This window comes from Centruroides vittatus, unplaced genomic scaffold (assembly GCF_030686945.1).
Source record: "Centruroides vittatus isolate TY-2023 unplaced genomic scaffold, ASM3068694v2 contig_1388, whole genome shotgun sequence".
NCBI lineage: Eukaryota > Metazoa > Arthropoda > Arachnida > Scorpiones > Buthidae > Centruroides > Centruroides vittatus.
The window spans coordinates 188,517-209,307 of NW_027120871.1; the positions used below are offsets into that span (position 1 = coordinate 188,517).

General features: G+C 37.0%; 1 protein-coding gene and 1 long non-coding RNA gene across 6 annotated transcripts in view; both read right to left on the reverse strand.

Moving 5' to 3' along the window:
• The window catches only part of LOC136968084 (uncharacterized), a 385,441-nt gene that overhangs the window by 89,126 nt on the left and 275,524 nt on the right, over nt 1-20,791 (reverse strand). The window lies entirely within an intron of this gene.
• Nucleotides 18,038-20,791, reverse strand: part of LOC136968080 (ataxin-2-like protein) — a 75,747-nt gene continuing 72,993 nt past the window's right edge. For all 5 annotated transcript variants that reach the window (XM_067262046.1, XM_067262045.1, XM_067262044.1 and 2 more), the window contains one exon: nt 18,038-18,456. In XM_067262046.1, the coding sequence (XP_067118147.1) occupies nt 18,443-18,456 (14 nt within the window). In that variant the 3' untranslated portion in view covers nt 18,038-18,442. The remainder of the gene's footprint in view (nt 18,457-20,791) is intronic.

Consider the following 20,791-nt stretch of genomic DNA (forward strand, 5'->3'; position numbering starts at 1 on the left):
GAACGAAGAAGGAAGATCCGAGTCAGCCCGTAGGGGTGAAGAAGGAAGATCGATAGACCGCCCGGAAGAACGAAGAAGGAAGATCCGAGTCAGCCCGTAGGGGTGAAGAAGGAAGATCGATAGTCCGCCCGGAAGAACGAAGAAGGAAGATCCGAGTCAGCCCGTAGGGGTGAAGAAGGAAGATCGATAGTCCGCCCGGAAGAACGAAGAAGGAAGATCCGAGTCAGCCCGTAGGGGTGAAGAAGGAAGATCGATAGTCCGCCCGGAAGAACGAAGAAGGAAGATCCGAGTCAGCCCGTAGGGGTGAAGAAGGAAGATCGATAGACCGCCCGGAAGAACGAAGAAGGAAGATCCGAGTCAGCCCGTAGGGGTGAAGAAGGAAGATCGATAGTCCGCCCGGAAGAACGAAGAAGGAAGATCCGAGTCAGCCCGTAGGGGTGAAGAAGGAAGATCGATAGACCGCCCGGAAGAACGAAGAAGGAAGATCCGAGTCAGCCCGTAGGGGTGAAGAAGGAAGATCGATAGACCGCCCGGAAGAACGAAGAAGGAAGATCCGAGTCAGCCCGTAGGGGTGAAGAAGGAAGATCGATAGACCGCCCGGAAGAACGAAGAAGGAAGATCCGAGTCAGCCCGTAGGGGTGAAGAAGGAAGATCGATAGTCCGCCCGGAAGAACGAAGAAGGAAGATCCGAGTCAGCCCGTAGGGGTGAAGAAGGAAGATCGATAGACCGCCCGGAAGAACGAAGAAGGAAGATCCGAGTCAGCCCGTAGGGGTGAAGAAGGAAGATCGATAGTCCGCCCGGAAGAACGAAGAAGGAAGATCCGAGTCAGCCCGTAGGGGTGAAGAAGGAAGATCGATAGACCGCCCGGAAGAACGAAGAAGGAAGATCCGAGTCAGCCCGTAGGGGTGAAGAAGGAAGATCGATAGTCCGCCCGGAAGAACGAAGAAGGAAGATCCGAGTCAGCCCGTAGGGGTGAAGAAGGAAGATCGATAGACCGCCCGGAAGAACGAAGAAGGAAGATCCGAGTCAGCCCGTAGGGGTGAAGAAGGAAGATCGATAGTCCGCCCGGAAGAACGAAGAAGGAAGATCCGAGTCAGCCCGTAGGGGTGAAGAAGGAAGATCGATAGACGCCCGGAAGAACGAAGAAGGAAGATCCGAGTCAGCCCGTAGGGGTGAAGAAGGAAGATCGATAGTCCGCCCGGAAGAACGAAGAAGGAAGATCCGAGTCAGCCCGTAGGGGTGAAGAAGGAAGATCGATAGACCGCCCGGAAGAACGAAGAAGGAAGATCCGAGTCAGCCCGTAGGGGTGAAGAAGGAAGATCGACAGTCCGCCCGGAAGAACGAAGAAGGAAGATCCGAGTCAGCCCGTAGGGGTGAAGAAGGAAGATCGATAGTACCGCCCGGAAGAACGAAGAAGGAAGATCCGAGTCAGCCCGTAGGGGTGAAGAAGGAAGATCGATAGTCCGCCCGGAAGAACGAAGAAGGAAGATCCGAGTCAGCCCGTAGGGGTGAAGAAGGAAGATCGATAGTCCGCCCGGAAGAACGAAGAAGGAAGATCCGAGTCAGCCCGTAGGGGTGAAGAAGGAAGATCGATAGTCCGCCCGGAAGAACGAAGAAGGAAGATCCGAGTCAGCCCGTAGGGGTGAAGAAGGAAGATCGATAGTCCGCCCGGAAGAACGAAGAAGGAAGATCCGAGTCAGCCCGTAGGGGTGAAGAAGGAAGATCGATAGTCCGCCCGGAAGAACGAAGAAGGAAGATCCGAGTCAGCCCGTAGGGGTGAAGAAGGAAGATCGATAGACCGCCCGGAAGAACGAAGAAGGAAGATCCGAGTCAGCCCGTAGGGGTGAAGAAGGAAGATCGATAGTCCGCCCGGAAGAACGAAGAAGGAAGATCCGAGTCAGCCCGTAGGGGTGAAGAAGGAAGATCGATAGACCGCCCGGAAGAACGAAGAAGGAAGATCCGAGTCAGCCCGTAGGGGTGAAGAAGGAAGATCGATAGTCCGCCCGGAAGAACGAAGAAGGAAGATCCGAGTCAGCCCGTAGGGGTGAAGAAGGAAGATCGATAGTACGCCCGGAAGAACGAAGAAGGAAGATCCGAGTCAGCCCGTAGGGGTGAAGAAGGAAGATCGATAGTCCGCCCGGAAGAACGAAGAAGGAAGATCCGAGTCAGCCCGTAGGGGTGAAGAAGGAAGATCGATAGACCGCCCGGAAGAACGAAGAAGGAAGATCCGAGTCAGCCCGTAGGGGTGAAGAAGGAAGATCGATAGTCCGCCCGGAAGAACGAAGAAGGAAGATCCGAGTCAGCCCGTAGGGGTGAAGAAGGAAGATCGATAGTCCGCCCGGAAGAACGAAGAAGGAAGATCCGAGTCAGCCCGTAGGGGTGAAGAAGGAAGATCGATAGTCCGCCCGGAAGAACGAAGAAGGAAGATCCGAGTCAGCCCGTAGGGGTGAAGAAGGAAGATCGATAGACCGCCCGGAAGAACGAAGAAGGAAGATCCGAGTCAGCCCGTAGGGGTGAAGAAGGAAGATCGACAGTTTGCCCGGAAGAACGAAGAAGGAAGATCCGAGTCAGCCCGTAGGGGCGAAGAAGAAAATCCAAAGTGCCGTTCTTCTTTTGTTGCCCGGATAATTGGCCAAGCACGCCGTTTCGGAGGGTTGTAAAGCTGTAACTAAGTACACCAGTTCAAAGTAAACTTCAGAATATGAAACGGCCCTTTTCAGGGCCAAAACCTTTTGGTAAAGGGTAGCCTATCATATCAATTTTGATAAAATGTACGACATGTGTTTTGAATTAAAACAAAGTATACAAAGTTTGCAAAAAACATGTTTCACTATACAGACTTTTTCTCCCCTTACTTTTATTAAGTAAAACTGGATTCCTATATTTTTATTGTATTATTCGTTAATAAATAAAATACCAGCAAGGTAATTTAGATTTTCCTTTGCTCATTTCCTTTGGCTGAAAGAGGAGTTTATTGCTATTCGCTTACACTCCGGAAGAACATGAGGATGATCGCTCAGCGACCGAAGAATCGGCCTTATAGAAGACAGCCAATCCGAGAAGACAGATGAGAGGTCACGGACGAGACCAAAGCCGGCCTTATCGGAGATGACCACCGCGAGAAGGGGAGATAGGAATGCCTTCCGGGAGGACTTGGGGGAAGCTGGCCCCCATTCAGGCGTCATTGGCAAGGAGGAAAACCCGGAAAAACTCCCGCTGCCAGCTGGTTCGAGTGAGGCGCGAACCCCGATCGAACTCCGGTGTTTAGGGTCTACTCGCCGCCCATATGAGTGGAGAGGTCATTTAGATGTAAATAGTAAATCAAATTAACGTGCTCAAAATGTTTTTCTCACACGAAAAGAACCGCGTAGATCTCGACTGATGACTCGAAACAATGAACTTTTTTTTACTTAAACGTTGCGATCATACCGAGTCAGCCCGAGAGGGCGAAGAAAGAAGATCCGAGTAGCTCGACAGGGTGTATAATCGTTTTATACAATACAACCTTATAAGTTATTGGCATCAAAAACAATGTTGAATACATTAAAAAATAAAATTAATCAAAGTATAAAATTTCTTGTCCTGACTGACTGACTGACTGAATCACTGATTGATTCATCATCGCCCAGAGCAAGCCGCTGAACCTAAAGAAGTGAAATTTGGTACACACTCAGGGTATGTCATGAAAACGCACACAATAAAGGAATTTTTCGAAATTCCCCCGAGGGGAGAGGGAGAGCATTAAGAAAGAACCTGAAGCAAGGCTTAACCTGATTAACTGCTTCTATTGTACTATTTTAGATGCGATATTTTGTTTCTGGTTTTGTTACAATTACCTGCAGAAATTAATACGTAATGATTCAAGAAACCCGCCATAAGTACACATACAGCCAGCTAGCATAATGACGTCACTTTTTTAATTCCTCAAAGTTTTTGCTGATTAACTAATTATAATTTAATGTCAGTTCTTCAAATATAGGATTTCTGTCCGTCTATTCGTCTCTGTCTTCGCTAGATGGTGACACACGAATTAGTACTTCCTGTCAAGGGATTATCTCTAAGAAAAGTGTATTATTGAAGTTTACTATTATATTTGAAGAACTGATATTAAATTATAATTAGTTAATTAGCAAAAACTTCGAGGAATTAAAAAACGACGTCATCTTCCTAGATAGCAGTACGTGAGACGGCCGGATGGCCGAGCGGTAAAGGTGGCAGCCTACCGCTCTGGGAGACCCGGGATCGAATCCGAACGGGTCGAATAATCCCCGGGAATTTTTCGGGGGTGGTCCGTTCGGATATGTCGGGCTCCGTCCCTCACCACCCGGTCGCCCCATTGTGGGCCTGGCCGAACCCATAATGAGCCTACTAAAAGAGGCCCTCTTAGTGCCCACAGGGCGGAAAGAGTTAAAAAAAAAAATGGCAGTACGTGTCTTTATGGCGGGTTTTTTGAATCATTACGCATTAATTTCTGCAGGTAATTGCACAAAATATTCGAAATAGTTATTGCATTTATCTCAAGTGGTCATTTGTTTCACTTGAGATAAATTTAGAAGTTTCGTGATACCATTGTTTTGCCAAAAAATGGTATCACGAAACTTCTGGAGTTTGTTGTGCTACGGAGAAAATTGTTCTTGAACAACTTGAAGAACTTCCCGACTTCATTAAAAATTTGATTTTAGGAACAGATCCTCTTTACATTTCTTAGACAATTTTAGACAATACAACACTCTATTTCAAATGGCATCGTTTGGAGCCAAAGTAATAAGAGAAGGGAATTTCATGCACTACGTTTAAAATCTTGAGTCAAAATAATAATAATCTTATTAGAGGAGAAGATGGATATCGTATCAATATTAAACAGCATAATAACCAAGCAAAAAATGTTTCTTGCATGCAATTCTATGCCTACCGCTTCGTGGTCAGACAAAATAGCCTAAACCATCTGCATCTTTACAGACAATTATTTAATTAATACTGTGTTGATATGATGGCCAAAATGATTTCTAAAAAGTTGAATTTTATACGCGTTAATCAGAAAAAATTGCACGTCGAAGATTAGGTACATCTGCCAGATGCAGTTAATGAAGACGGTAATGCGACTGCGAATTTAGGTCGACGAGTTATTCTTCTGCAACATTCACAGGCTCATCACATTATATGCACGAAAAAACTAAGATGCTCTTGCGTATTGTCGTCCTGATTTGTTTATTACATTCACCTGTAACCGCGATTGGCCTGCGATAAAAAGTGAATTAATAGAAAACCAGAACTGGAAATCATAACAATCAAATAATTTTGATAGCAACGGGTGACAAAACTCGAAATATAACTTATTCGGAAGTTTTACTATTTATTTTTTTTTATTTACTGCAATACTAGACATTAATTAATCACCCGAAAATAATGAACAATTCAAATTTTCGAAGTTCTATATGTATATTAGAGCGGGTGAGACCCCGACGGGGAATGCAAGTCCCATAATATTTGAAACTTGAATTTAGGTGCATTAGCAATCCATAGTTTGAAACAAACAAAAATCAGTAATTTTACAAAATTAGCAACAACTAATGATCGAGAATCGTAGTGAAGTGCCGAATGAGGGCTATTTCTATCAAATTGCAAAATCCCCGCGGGTAACAGCTAGTGTATTATAATGTTACCATGTTTTTAAGCAACTACAGTTGTTATTTTTTTGTATTATTTGAAAAAACAATATCGCTTGACAAATTAAATTCCTAATATTTGTAACAACACAAACAAGAGATTTTGTAGCTTATCACATTTATATATTATATCCATAGAGGATCGGCGATTGCTTTCTGAGGCCAGATATGACCTTAAGAGGAGGAAAATAGAAAAAAGGAAAAGAAAGAATAAGGAGGAAAAAGATAAGATAAAGAGGAAGGAGAAAAACTTGGAAAAGAAGTAAAAAAATAAAGGAGGAATAGAAGAAAAATAATTGTATGAAGACTATGGCCAATGAGTATGGCGAGATTCTGAAACAACGGAGTATGACCGATAATAAATACGGGTCTTGACAACAGGGATAGTCCCAATTAGTTCTAAGAGATTAGATACGATCAGAATGAAAACAAAAAGGGCGGTGAAAAATACGGCCAGTGGTGAAGGCAAACTTTAAATACGGCATTGAAATTTAAGATTTAACTATATACACGTAGCTTTCGATTCTTAAAGTTAACATGAGACATTTTCCTTCATTAAAATTTTAATTAGTAAAATTTAGAATTCAAATGATAAAATAAATATTCTAAATTCAAATGTAGGAGAAAAGAGTAAAATATTCATTCCCACTCTACGTTTTTCAATACGAATTTATTTCCTACATCGATCGCTAAATGAACAAATAATGATGTAGTCAATAAAGAATTCGATTTAAATTTAATCGCATTGCAGTTTTATATTTAACGATTTTTCAAAATGACATACGTAATGTGTTAAATAAGAATTACAATATCATATTACAGTAGAGAAACGTTTATCCGAATCCTGGTTATCCGAACGCTTTCCAGTCGGACTGTGTCGTGCTGAATCGAACATTTTTGATACTAGATTTACTTCTAAAGTATAAACTTTTTTTGTTTTTATATTTTTCAATATATTTATTTTGTTTGTACAATATAAAGAAATAATTTTTAACGATACAATAGCCTCGATTATTATTAGTGATGTAACGAATTGTATATTCAGCCTCAGCCGAATATCGAATATTCGGCTAGGAGCGTTGCCGAATGGCCGAATATTCGGCCAAACTATTCGGCTTGATTAACGCACGTACGAAAATTGGCGCGCAAACCGCATTATGGCAAAGATCGCGCACCGTGCTCTCTATTGGCCCGCTGTCACTACGATTTTTTCTTCCGTTAGGTCTAAATTATTTAAATTAATTAAAGTTAATATGAGATGGAGCCTAACGTCTACCTCTTGTGCCAAATTGGTTTATAGTTTATGTAATAGCCGTAAATAGCTCGCTATGATTCGGCAGTTGCTGGTATTTAGATGTAAGTTATAACTTATAAGTTATTTTATTTGCAATCGATCATTTTGACTCTTTAATTAAACACTAAAATTTTGTTTTTACTACGTATTTGTAGACTGAATAGTACCTTAAGGAGACGGCCGGATGGCCGAGCGGTAAAGGTGGCAGCCTACCGCTCTGGGAGACCCGGGATCGAATCCGAACGGGTCGAATAATCCCCGGGAATTTTTCGAAGGGTGGTTTGTTCGGATATGTCGGGCTCCGTCCCTCACCACCCGGTCGCCCCATTGTGGGCCTGGCCGAACCCATAATGGGCCTACTAAAAGAGGCCCTCTTAGTGCCCACAGAGCGGAAAGAGTTAAAAAAAAGTACCCTAAGGATATACTTTAGTGGTGACATAATATGGTCTAGTTTCTCCCCAGTTGTAGAACAGTTCAAATATATCGTATAAATATTAAAATATACGCGAATACGAATATAACATAATTAACTAAACAATAACATTAATGCCCGATACATTCTAACCTACACGCCATCAATGCCATAAGATATTGGGCTAGATAAAGGCTATAATATTATTTAACTACGAAATAATTTAATACTGGAGTTAGATGCTATTTCTTATTAACTTTAATAATGATAATTTAATGTTCAGCATTAATAAAAGTTACAAAAATGATTAATTTACTGTTTTTTTGTTATTTCTTACTCCTGTTTTTAGGAATTCGGTATTCGGCCGAATAGTAAAAAATAGGCCGAATACCGGGTAGTAACCGAATATTCGTTACATCACTAATTATTATTATAAAACTTTTCGTTAGGCTTAAAATCGACAAAAATTCAACACGAAGCAACACGCAACGGAGAAAAATTTCAACATCAGATAGGTTAATACAGGGGTGGGCAAGCAAGACTTCAGCGGGACCCGAAATGTAGGCTTTGCAAAATGCATGGGAGCCGCAGTCCTGTACTGTTGCGGCAGATAGGGGAATACTTTTTTTTTAACTCTTTCCGCTTTGTGGGCACTAAGAGGGTCTCTTTTAGTAGGCCCATTATGGGTTCGGCCAGGCCCACAATGGGGCGACCGGGTGGTGAGGGACAGGGTCCGACATCTCCGAACGGACCACCCCCGAAAAATTCCTGGGGATTATTCGACCCGTTCGAATTCGATCCCGGGTCCCCGAGAGCGGTAGGCTGCTACCTTGACCGCTCGGTCATCTGGCCAACGATAGGGGGATACTATAGATTACCATATATGAAAGTTCGGATCTTTGGGTATATATGTGAACTCGGGAGACCGAGACGAGTTCAACGATATTCTACTTTTGAACCGGAGACGGTTCAATTAATTAATAAAATAAAATAGTTATCATACTTTTTTCCAACGATCCCGCGATGATAGAGAGTCGCGTCTCTCTCTCCGCTAAGTCGGCCTCGCTATCGCAATCGGGAGTCGCGTCGCTTGCCGTTAAAATTGCCTTTAGTAGACGTCCACCCCCTTTTTTTACTTTGTTCTAGAACTACCGTGAATCAATAACTAGTGACGTTTAGCACATGGCGTCCCCTCCCCTCCGGAGGAGAACCCCTGCCGGCGGCTCCACTCCGGAAGGTCAGTCGGGAGCACGAACAGTGGGAACGGCCGCCATGTTCGCTGCCATAAGTAACATTAAGTTGGAAAGCAACATTGCGTCCTCCATGACTCGAATAGTTTCGTTTCAGTGTTATGTAAGACTGTTTTATAGATTACTCCCGGTGGAATTTCGGGACTTTGAGTATATACCTGAACTGAGGGGACCGAGACGAGTTCAACGATACCCTACTTTTGGACCTGAGACGAAAAATAACAAAGTTATCATATTTACGATTTCTTGCTTTCACAATGCACAATGTACTGTATTTAATCCAACCGCGCGTGGACTTGGAGCCTTATATATCGATTGAACTGAAATAAAAGGTTTTTTTTATTAGCCTTACTAGGGATAGTCACCTCCCGGAGGGGTAGGTTAGGCTTTTTGGACAAGCCGCGAAAGCGGCGCATAGTACTAACCGACCGCGAGCGACAGCGAGCGTGTCGGCGACTGACGGGCCTTAGGCCCCGAGGTCGAGGAGCGAAATTCCCAATTTTGCGTCCACAACTTTAAAGAGACACAATAATACAACACAATTTCGAATTGTTAATCTTCATTAGTGTTCTCTATATGGTATAGTTAAGGAAGACACGTCTTTCTTTTAGATACTATATGAAAACACTATCCACGATACTTTTATATAAATCATAGATGCAACAAGTTGCCAGATAGAAAAAAAAAAATTGTTTCTTCCAAGCTTATGAGGAAAAGGCCCTATCATAGAGGAAAGTGCCATGATATTGCCATAAAGTAAAAAAAAAAAAAATAATGAAATCATCAAGTTGTATTTTATATAATTTATATTGAATATTTCCGCAGTTTATATATTATTTGTTAGAATAATCCAAGTAATAATTTAAAATGTTAAAATTAAAATTATTTGAAATTTTTTAAAATTATATTTCCTAACTTAAAATATTCTAATCATCATCGATTCTTTTTAGTATTTATATCTAATCACGTTTTGTCATTAGGATCAGGCGAATTCATCCAAGTATTAATATGCTTATGATGAAGAGAGCTATTCACCCCTCCAGAAAATTCGCATTGGTCAGGAATTCGCGAAATCCCCGAACAGTTATGTTGGTTTGAGAATTTACTTAGTTTCTGCTTGATGATTTTTCAACATAGTTACAGTTTCTGTCAATTCTCCAGTTAATTGAGATGCTGTCATTGATTCATTGTTGTCCTCGCGGTTTGATTTAATTCCGTACCTCGGTATTCCCGATTTTGATATTTTAAAGTACAGTTTAAACTTTCAACTGCTTCTCTTAATTTCCGCGTTTCTTCATATTGTACGGGTGCTTCATTTGAATCGTCTTTTACTTTATTTAAACGTAATTCTTTACGATACGAATCACGAATGTGCGAATTTATCGATTCGTTCTCAATTTCAATCTTTTCTTTTTTTAGTTTTCGTAATAAATATTTTTGATTTAAAATTTCTGTCTGAAAATTAAATAAATCTTCTTTAAATTGTGCTTTTTTAAGGCTAAACGTTTGTTTTCTAATTCTAATTTTGAATTTTCTTCTCTCAAAATTTTCAAACGTTCTAATTCATTTTGAATTCCTTTACACGATTGATTTTCATATTTTTCTGTTCTTAAATCGTTTAATTCCTTTCTAACTATCTTTATTTCTTCTCGAAGTTCGGTCAATTCATTTCTAATTTCCAATAATGAACTTCTCTGCAGAATAATTAAATATATAGTTAAATTTTGAAATTTTGTATGTAAATTATATAGCAGTAGGAGTAGGTGTATATATATATACAGTATATATATATATATATATAATAGTAATAAAAGAAAATAAGATTTAAAACTTTTTTAAGTTTAATTGGCTCCAATACAGTATATTTACGTAAAGTAAATGGTATAATAGGAGTAAGAAAATGTGGTTTCACAGGTAAAAATTTCTTATTTTCCTGATCAATATAAAAAATATAAAAATTAATAAAATATATTTTAAGAATTAAATAATATGTTTTATTTGAATTTTGAAATAATTAATAATTAATTAAACCTATAATAATCTGTTTCTTTTCGATTTACGAAAAGAACGCCTGTAATCCTTATTGTAATCCTAGATGCAAAAGCAAATCATTTATAAAATCTCATTTCTTAAAAAATAAAATATCTTTTAAGTTATAAATATAATTATTCAAACCGTATGCCTTTTTTTCCTATAGGAAACAAAAACCTTTTATTTTAAGCCCATTGTGGGTTTGGCCAGCCCAACAATAAGGCAACCTTATTTCCCTAAACGTATGTCTTGCGTTCCAACTGTACTCTATTGATTTACATTTATTTCCGAATATTTCATAAATTTATCTTGGTCGAACATTTTATTTAATCCATTCGTTTTCAATAAATAACTCAACAATGAATTCTTAAACAATGTCTTAGTATATTATCATTATTAAAAATAAATTTTCGTTTTTTTAAAGAATTGTAAATGTTGATGAATTTAAAAATGAAATAAATTAAAGTTGGAATTTAATGTATTGAATTAAGAATAATTTTTTAATAGTCAATTTTTTTTTCTCATTTTATCCAGTACCTTTCAGCAGATCATCCTCGAGATGGACTCAGGCATTCATCTCGAGGGTTATCGTGGATTTCTCTCGAGTGTGATTTGAATTGCTCCTTTTTATTTGTGGATGGTCGAGACAGTAGCATCTAATTAAGAGTCAGGGGTCCTAGGAAACATCTCCCTCGGCAGATCGCCCGTAAATGGCGTTGCCATACACGCAAACAACAGCTTACCTCTCTGCGAGACTTGCGATTGAATTTAGGCGGTCAAAAATCTCCAAAATTAGAAACTTTTTCTTGGTCTGTCTGCCGGAATAAACCACTCGACCAGTGTCTACCAATGCCCGAATGGATAAAACCATTGAACACTGATAGTCGGTTGTGGGTTTGCGCCTCGCCAATGGGTTGGCTACGTGGAGTTTACCGGATTTTCTTCACGTTCGTAACACCTAAATAGGGACCAGTTTCTCATAGGAAATAGATTGCTTATGTGTCGCGTTGCCATATACAAATAAACCAAACTACGCACTTATCCTCATTGTGGATCTGACCGAACGTATGATCGGGAGGTGCTTACGGAACACCGGTTGGGAACCACTGCCGTAGTCCGACGTCATGATTTGCATACTTAACCGCAAGATGGCAGTACTAACAACTATGGTGTCGTCTTCATGAGAGCATTAAAAAAGTATGGTAACTTAAAAAGTATGATAACTTTTTTATTTTTCGTCTCCGGTCCAAAAATAGGGTACCGTTGAACTCGTCTCGGTCCCGAGTTCAAATATATAATCAAAGTCCTGAAATTCCGTAGGTGGTAATCTATAGTACACCCTCAGATAGTATGGTAAGGCGCGCGATTTTATTATATAATATAAAACAAATATTGAGTTTTTTTAATTAATAAACATATTTTCACAAAATTATAAAAATAAAATTGTAAAAATAATAAAAAACAGAAATTAACACTTTCAGCAAGAGCCGCACGTAACTCAAAAAGAGCCGCATTTGCCCATACCCGGGTTAATATATTTTTACGTACATAATCGGTTATCCGAACAACCCGAGTCCCCAATTGATTCTGATTAACGACTCTCTACTGTATTAATTATATAATATGTCTGGTTTCTATATATAATAATAGATGTGTTCATATATACACATTCAGTCTTTTTGTCCTGTGAACAAAGAAACTTTTTTTTCCATACCCAATACATCGGTTATCGATTGGATAAAACCACTGAACACTGGTTCAAGGGTTCACGCCTCACTATGGAATGGCCATGTGCAGTTTTCAGTGATTTTTCATTTGTCCAACACTTTTACACACCCGTTCTCCATTGAATGTCCTCTTTAAAAACATTCTCCTTAACAGATCGCCCATACATTGCATAGCTTTATTCGATCAATCCAGTACCCTTCAAGTAGGTTTGAGCAGATCTACAACAGGAGGACCAGACCCAACGTATCCCAAACAGACCACACATTAAAACTTCTTGAGGATTTACATGTCAGCATTTCATTCTGGGTCTTAAAGTAAAAAAGCTGAAAACTACACTGTCTTGGCCGTCATTAAAAAATATTTAAAACAGAAAACTAAAAAGTTGATCAATGAAAAATCTTATATATAAAATTCTCGTGTCACAATGTTAGTTACCTTACTCCTCCGAAACGGCTTTACCGATTTTTACCAAATTTTATATGCATACTCAGTAGGTCTGAGAATCGGCTACTATCTATTTTTCATACCCCCTACACCATTTCCTTCCTTTCAAAAATATATTTATATATGGATTAAGGCTTTTATGTCCAACAGATGGCGCTAACTTCCGACGACCTAAGTTCGCTTTTCTGTGAGGCATTATGCTTTTCTGTGAGAATGGACTGAAGCAGATCATTTTCTATCTATCTATATCTATATAAATAAAATATAACGTTCGTTTGTTCCTACCGATTCCTTTGAAATTTTGACACAACGTTGCATTCGAATACGCACGTGTTTTTATATAATATACATGTCGAAATTCCCCCCAGTGGGGGGAGATGGACGGGATTAAGGCTTACCGTGAAGAACTCGGCTTCTATTATACTATTTTACATGCGGTTTTTTGCGTTTTTAATTGCGTTTTAATAGGTTACGTCAACAGAATATACACTAAAAAGGGATTTTTCGATATTCCCCAGCGGGAAAAGTGACGGGATTAAGGCTTACTGTGAAGAACTCGGCTTTTATTATACTATTTTAGATGCGTTTTTGATTGCGTTTTAATAGGGTACGTCAAGAGAATGTACACTAAGAAGGGATTTTTTGAAATTTCCCCCACGGGGGAAGTGTTATACATTTATAATAGATACATTTTGAGCCACAACAACGCGTGGCCGGGTCAGCTAGTAATTATATATATTGATCAATTACGAAATTAAAATTTCGTCATAATATAGCATCAGTTGTTGTGGTAAAATATAAATAGCTTTACTATCCTATAATTTTTAATATTTACATTCCGTGTGGAAACAATAGACTATACATTTATTACATTAACCTTGGATTCTGTAAACTGTAATTTAGGGCGAAGGACGTATCGAAATTCGGGTTCGAAATCCACGATTGTTCAATTGATCGTAATCCGAGTATATCGCATTTTCATCTGCGAGCAGTTCATGTAAACTTTTATTTTACAGAAACACGTAACACCTTTACGTTTGTTTTCTATAATCTAAAGAACTGTACGTATAATTCAAATTCCTAATTACAGTTTATTTATATTACGCAAGTGATACGAAATAATGGAAAATTTTTTGGCAAGGATTAAAGCCGAAGATGAGTGTAGAAGAAAAAGCACGAACACAGACGAACAGATATGTTTGAACTGCGTTTTATCTTCGTTTACGTCTATGGCAAGAGTTTACGGATACACTTTTATCATTCCTTGTTCCTGCCATCACCGAAATGATGTTCATGTTCACCCAATTATAACAAAACTCCATTCATTCATCATCGAATGTTTCTATTGGATACATTTCTGTTTGATGTCTTCTATGGCAATACCGGTTTTGTCGGAGATGATTCCTTGTCAATCGTGGTACTTGATAATCAAAAGTGATGTCATCTTTGTGAAAATGCTTCTTGCTAATTTCGTTTTAACTGGAGCACTCACTTTAAGTATTATAGAGTGAAATTAATCCCGAATATTAAACTGACGATGCCAGAATATTTCTGTCCAAAAGAATTGTACTACGTCATTAATTACAGTAGAATTATCGCTCCTGTTATTGTTTCGTGTTTCACTATTTGTTTCCAAGCTTTAATCCTTTTTTATTTTTATGCTGCTGTACAGAAAGGAAAAGCTTTCGAGCACGAAGCACTTTTTTGCAGCGTAGAAATAGGCATTTCCTTTAATTTAATTACGGGTGGAATACTCTTAACTTTTTTTCTTTTCTTGTTTATAATCATATTAATGACGATTTTCCAGAAGCTATCAGAAGATCTGCAACTACTAAAAACGAATCATCCGAATTTAGAAACGGAATTAGAAGTAATTCTGACACAACAACAATGAACTTTGGAACTATGTGAATCAATTGAATGGCGCATTTAATTATGTATTGACAATTTCGTACGGTGCTCTAATAACCGAAACCAATCTACAGGTAACCCCCGTATAACACGGCAGTTACGTTCCAAAACATTGCCGTGTTATGCGAATCCGTGCTATAGAAGTACCGTGCTATACGGGGGTTACCTGTACTTTATTATATTTAAATTTTTCCGAAGATGCAAACATCGTTTCAGGACATTCGAAGATTCGCTCAATGCGATCTGAAATTGGAACAGAAATTAAAAGTAAAGCTTCTGTTAGAAAATAGAATTAGCGTTACTTTTTAATTTGCATAAAATAATTTTATGAATTTCGTACAGACTGTGAATTTTATGAAAAGATTTGGGAAGGCATCTTTATGTTTATCTGTCGACGGTTTCTTCGATGCTACCAAGAAGTTTCCTGTCAAGGAACGCGAGTCAATAAATTTTTTCAATATATTAATTCATTATCTATATACAGGGTGGGCCAGCGAAAACGAAACGGCAGAGTGTTCGTGTTCGTCCAAGCAAAGCGCTCGGACAGGTCGATTTTACTCTCGAGGGGACATCTTTTGCAATGAAGTTTTTGCGATTCTGAATACAACAGACAATACAAAATAAATGAGTTTTTAAAATTTTTTGTTGTCTGTTGTATTCAGAATCGCAAAAACTTTATTGCAAAAGATGTCTCCTCGAGAGTAAAATCGACCTGTCCGAGCGCTTTGCTTGGACGAACAGGAACACTCTGCCGTTTCGTTTTCGCTTGCCCACCCTGTATATAATTGAATTTGCAGATGCCCAGCGCTCTGTATTCTGTGTTTTCGAGTCTTAAAATTCAGGACCGTTTCCACGAAGAAAAACTGCTCTAACTGAGATTTGAATGTACAGTAATTTCTTTTTAAAATTAAGATTTATTGATTAAAAATGCTAGTTCATTTGTGTGTGATAAAGTGGATAAACTAAAATCGTTTCTTTTCACAGTATTGCGATAATTTAAATTATTGAAATTAGAATGAAATTGCTGCCTATTGGAGTTCGTAACCAATTTTATATTAAAATCTTTCAAATAGTAGTAATGTATAAAAGTAAAGAAATTCAGTTATTGTAATAACCTTGCGATTGATAATAATAACCGAAAGATGTTATTAAGCGGAAGAAATAAGCCATCGAGGTGTCGCCCATAAATTACATGCTATTTTTATACATTTAAACGTTACAACAGCCCATGTAACGTTTCACACGCTATCGTCTATATCTTACTATCACAAATATACGTGACGCATATGTTCGATCGATCCCGTTAATTGCATTCGGGAATAAAATAAAAGGAATAAACTGAAACATAACGTTACATTTTATTATTATATGTATAATGTAGAAAGCAGTGACAAACACTACGTTTAACTGTGCAACACTGCAGAAAGAAAAATTCCATTCTTTTATCAAAGGGTGGAAAACCTAGTATTACGTAACACTAAATATATTGCAGCTGAATATCAACAATATTTATACTTAAGCACGTTAAAAATAACAAGCAAAAAGTAAATTAGAACCGCACATCATTCATATTCAAGTAAATCCAGAAGCCACAAAATTAACCATAATCCGAATTGTCTTGACATTGTGGATAAGTCGATTTGTGTGTCATTAATGTCATGTTAGGAGCATTCTTTTGGATGTAATTAAATTTGCATTAAAACGAAATAATTCTCTTGCAGGTTTGTTTTGCAGATTAAATTTGTAATTTTTATTATTTATGTAATGTAATAAAGTATTGAAATGTTGTACATAAAAATGATGTACGATTATTTAATAAATTGGATTTTTATACTACTAAAAGAAAACTAGGTATTTATATTTGTACATATTTAAACGGTGCTAAAAACAACACAGATTTAATTTTAATTAATGGAAAGATAAATGTAATTTTTAAAAACAAATAATGAAAGTAACAGTAACAAATATGTAATTAAAACGAATAAAGTTCTTTAATAATTGAGCAATGCCGCAATCAAATTTCGACAGCAACTCTTCGCTAAAAATCTCTCTTAGAAACAGAATTGCTTGTTTGTTGGGTTACAGATTCAAACCCGTATCTGGCGTAGCGTAACCGAAGCGAATTCGAATTGTCCGAATTAGATTTGAACCCAAAACGGGTAGAAACAATACTTTGCAATGTCCCGTATTATGGAATTGTCTGATATGGAAATTCGAATCTACAATGGGCAAAGAACGACACCGGCAATGAGGAATTTTCCAGATTCCTCATTAAGCAACCGTACGAAGTGAAACTCAATCCGCACAAACAAAAAACACTCCTTCGGTACATCCAAAGCGGGATTTGAAACCGAAGCAAACCGAGGAATACATTACATTAATACATTCCTCGGCATGCTACCGAGTGAAATTTAAACCTACGGCAACACAAGAAATACAGCATTAACGAAGGCCTAATTCCATCAGTTAGGCAGCATGGTTAATGCAAATTATGAAAAACTGTTAACTGTTATATAAATATATGTGGTGTGTTTACATCTTTAATTCTAATAGCATATACAGTCAAACCTGTTTTTATGCGGGGGATAGGGACCGCATTAAAAAAAAACGCATTAAAAAAAATCTCACGAAACTTCACGAATGGCTGTAAATAATAGTTTTCGCAACACAATTAAAAAAATATTTTTTTTATGCGGTCAACAGGGACCGCATAAAAAAAGTCTCACATAGAAAATAACTCAAAACCGTACGAAATAGAATTTATTGACAACAGATGTCAGCACTTGACTGCATCGTCTGGTCTATCGTCTGTTTTACATATTTTTGTCCAGGTGGTGTTTTGTTGACTTAAAAAGTAAATTATTTCATTTTTCGCATATTCATGCAATAATATTACTATAATAAGTGCATTTATGCTATAATAAGTTTATTTAGCTATAATAAGTCAACGTGAGACATGACGAATTGCACGAGACTAGTCGCCAACTATACCGCACAAATTAAAAATTCGCATTAAAAAAATCGCACAAATAAAAATCGCACATAAAAAGAGCGCATAAAAACAGGTTTGACTGTATATAATTTTTGTATGTATAATTGGTTAAAATTCTGACAAATCACAGTCAGTATATAATATATTTTAAATTTTAATGGTCAAAGAACAATTACGGATTGAAATTTCGAGAAGTTTCTTAAATATATACGCTATCTCTTGAAGTAATTATTAACATTTTGGCAAAACATTGTTTTTAACAAATGTAACTTTAAAAGATGTATTTAAGTCAAAGACAATTTGGGACATTTTCTCGGTATCATTTTACTTAATTCGATAAATTTTTAATTTGCAAATAAAAGTTTTTAATACAATAACTATATTAATTACATTATTCTGACTCTTCATTAACTATCTTTCAGAAAAATACCACAAAGCAATAAAAAGAATTTAAAATAATTTTTAAGACATATAAGATTAGTATAGATATATATATTTATATATATATGTATATTTATATGTATATATTGCTTAGATCCATGTATATATTAATCTGACTATTAAAATTTCGAATGGATCTGAATTTTTGCAGAAGTATAGAGCGAAGAATGACGATGTGGAATTCTTCTGAAATGATCATATCGAAGAATAACTTTCTATATATTTTTTTATAAGTTAGTTTAGCTATTATTTCTTCTAATATTCTTTGATCCTCAAGCATTGTTACCTGTAAATAATAATTTTATAGTATTAATTAATTTTAAAGATAAATAGTCTTTTAATGTTAATAAATTAAAATATTTATGAAGATAGCTACAACAAATTACTATAATTATTTAGTATCTTTAAGGGTATACAAGTTTAAAAAGTTTCAAAGTGGCATATATTTAATGTTAACGCTTTCTATAGTGTGACTAATATTACTAGCCTTTCGTGTTGTGTATGTAGAACTTGTGGACGAGCAGAATCTAGGCACCATTTTCTGTGCACGCTAACAGAGTTAGATTGCAATTTTCAAATTGCAGACTTATAATTCGCACTGGCATCTGTTTGTCCATCCTTCTTTAATCTTGGAACAAAGAGATAAAAGCTGAAACCAGACATGGAAAGCTTAGGGGCCTCCTGCCCCTAAGCTTTCCATGTCTGGTCTCGAAGTTCGTATATAGTTAATTGAGTACTATATACGATTAATTAACTATATACGAACTTCCAGTATGGATAAGACGTTACGTAATATCAATTCAAACATTTTCTCCACGACGGAGTTAGATAGATGACGGGCATGACACTGTTGTTGTCAGGAACAGTAGGTGCACAGGGGCAAAATCCAGAGCATATATTTTAAATTAAATTAATTAAAAATAAGATTAGAAATTGCTGTGATGGTTTTACAATAATTTTTGCTCATTTTATATAAGTTAGTTACACATTTTTCGGTGTAAGTATTTTGCATATTGTGAGTGTTATGAATGGATATGTATGCACTGATACCGATGTTGCGAAAGGTAGATAATTTTATCTGTAAAAATAGTTTAGTAATGTTACCATTTCAAATTATTGTAATTATCTAATAAGTAAATGGTCAGGACAATAATAAATATGAAAAATATATTCACAAAATTGGAAGAAATGACAAATATCTTGAAATTTTGTCCTTTTCAACATCTCGGGAACAACAGATTTTACTGTGAAGTTGACATTTTATAATATACATTTTTGGTTGTGCCGTTGCCATGATGTTTTCAACATTTTTGAATATTGAGGCAAATGAGTAACCTCAAATAAAAGGTTGACTCTGCCATAAACATTCTTGAGATATCGAAAAGGACAAAATAAGACATTTATCGTTTCTTCCAATTGTGGAAATGTTTTTTATATTTTATTGTAATTATATTAATTATCATCTGAGAGGTATGCAATTTACACCAATCGATAGAGTAACCATCAGAGTTAAATCTCTCATCTGTATTCAAATATCTTGTTTTCTACTATCTTTTAAAGTATTGTAAATGAAAATGGCAAATTGTCATAGAAAAGAAATTTTGTCTTCTGAAATTTAAAAGTAGGAATCACTCATAATTGCATAACATGAGTAATTTGGAGGAACTGGAGAAGCTGTAGAATTATAGCTGCTGTGGAAGGAGTGACAATGTCATCAGATCAATGTATTTGTATGTTCTATTACAAAATTGTTTTTAATTAAATACTCCATTTGCATGTACTTTGAGAGCTGAAACATTACGTTTAGAGCAGTGGGTTAAATCTCCAGATACATTCAAGCTTTTTGTTTTTGTGAAAATGCACATACTAGGCACCTTACCAAGATTTATAATAGACAAAGAGAGACCACTCACCCATTTATTGGAGAGAGAGAGACAGAATTTTCTATTAAAGACTCACGGAAGCTAGTGAAGAGATTACATTACGTTATTAAACAATGAACATACAACTGTACTGGACTTTGTTTCTTTATATCTTCATTTCTTCACAACCTTGCTTTTGTGCCTTACAAGTTTGGTTGTTTGAAACTGTGAATGGTCCACACCTCCGCAGTCAGGTATTAGAGCTAGTATACATGCTATTCTTCATTTGCAACTTGAACACAAACTATATGGTGTATTTTCTCGGACACACGGCAAATTTCATCACTAAGTTTTCTTCAGTTGACTGATCAACTGAAGAAAACTTAGTGATGAAATTTGCCGTGTGTCCGAGAAAATACACCATATAGTTTGTGTTCAAGTTGCAGAATAAGCACCGGCACGGTTTCATAAACACTGCTATTCTTCATGTTTCAAATTCAATAATACCTTTTACCTGCAGTGCAGAAGGTACCAATGGTAAGTCCCCTTTCAGCAGGTATGTGAACTGGTTGTTTATATGCTACAAAAAGTTATTACCTGTTTTTTCCTCCCAAATATCATTTTATGCAAGGTATATTGAAGACATCCTAATTATTTGGAAATCAAAACCAGACATTAACATCTTTTTAGAACATATCAACAACAATACATAAGGGTCCACTCTTAAACAGTTCAGCAATACCTCTGCACTTTTTAGAC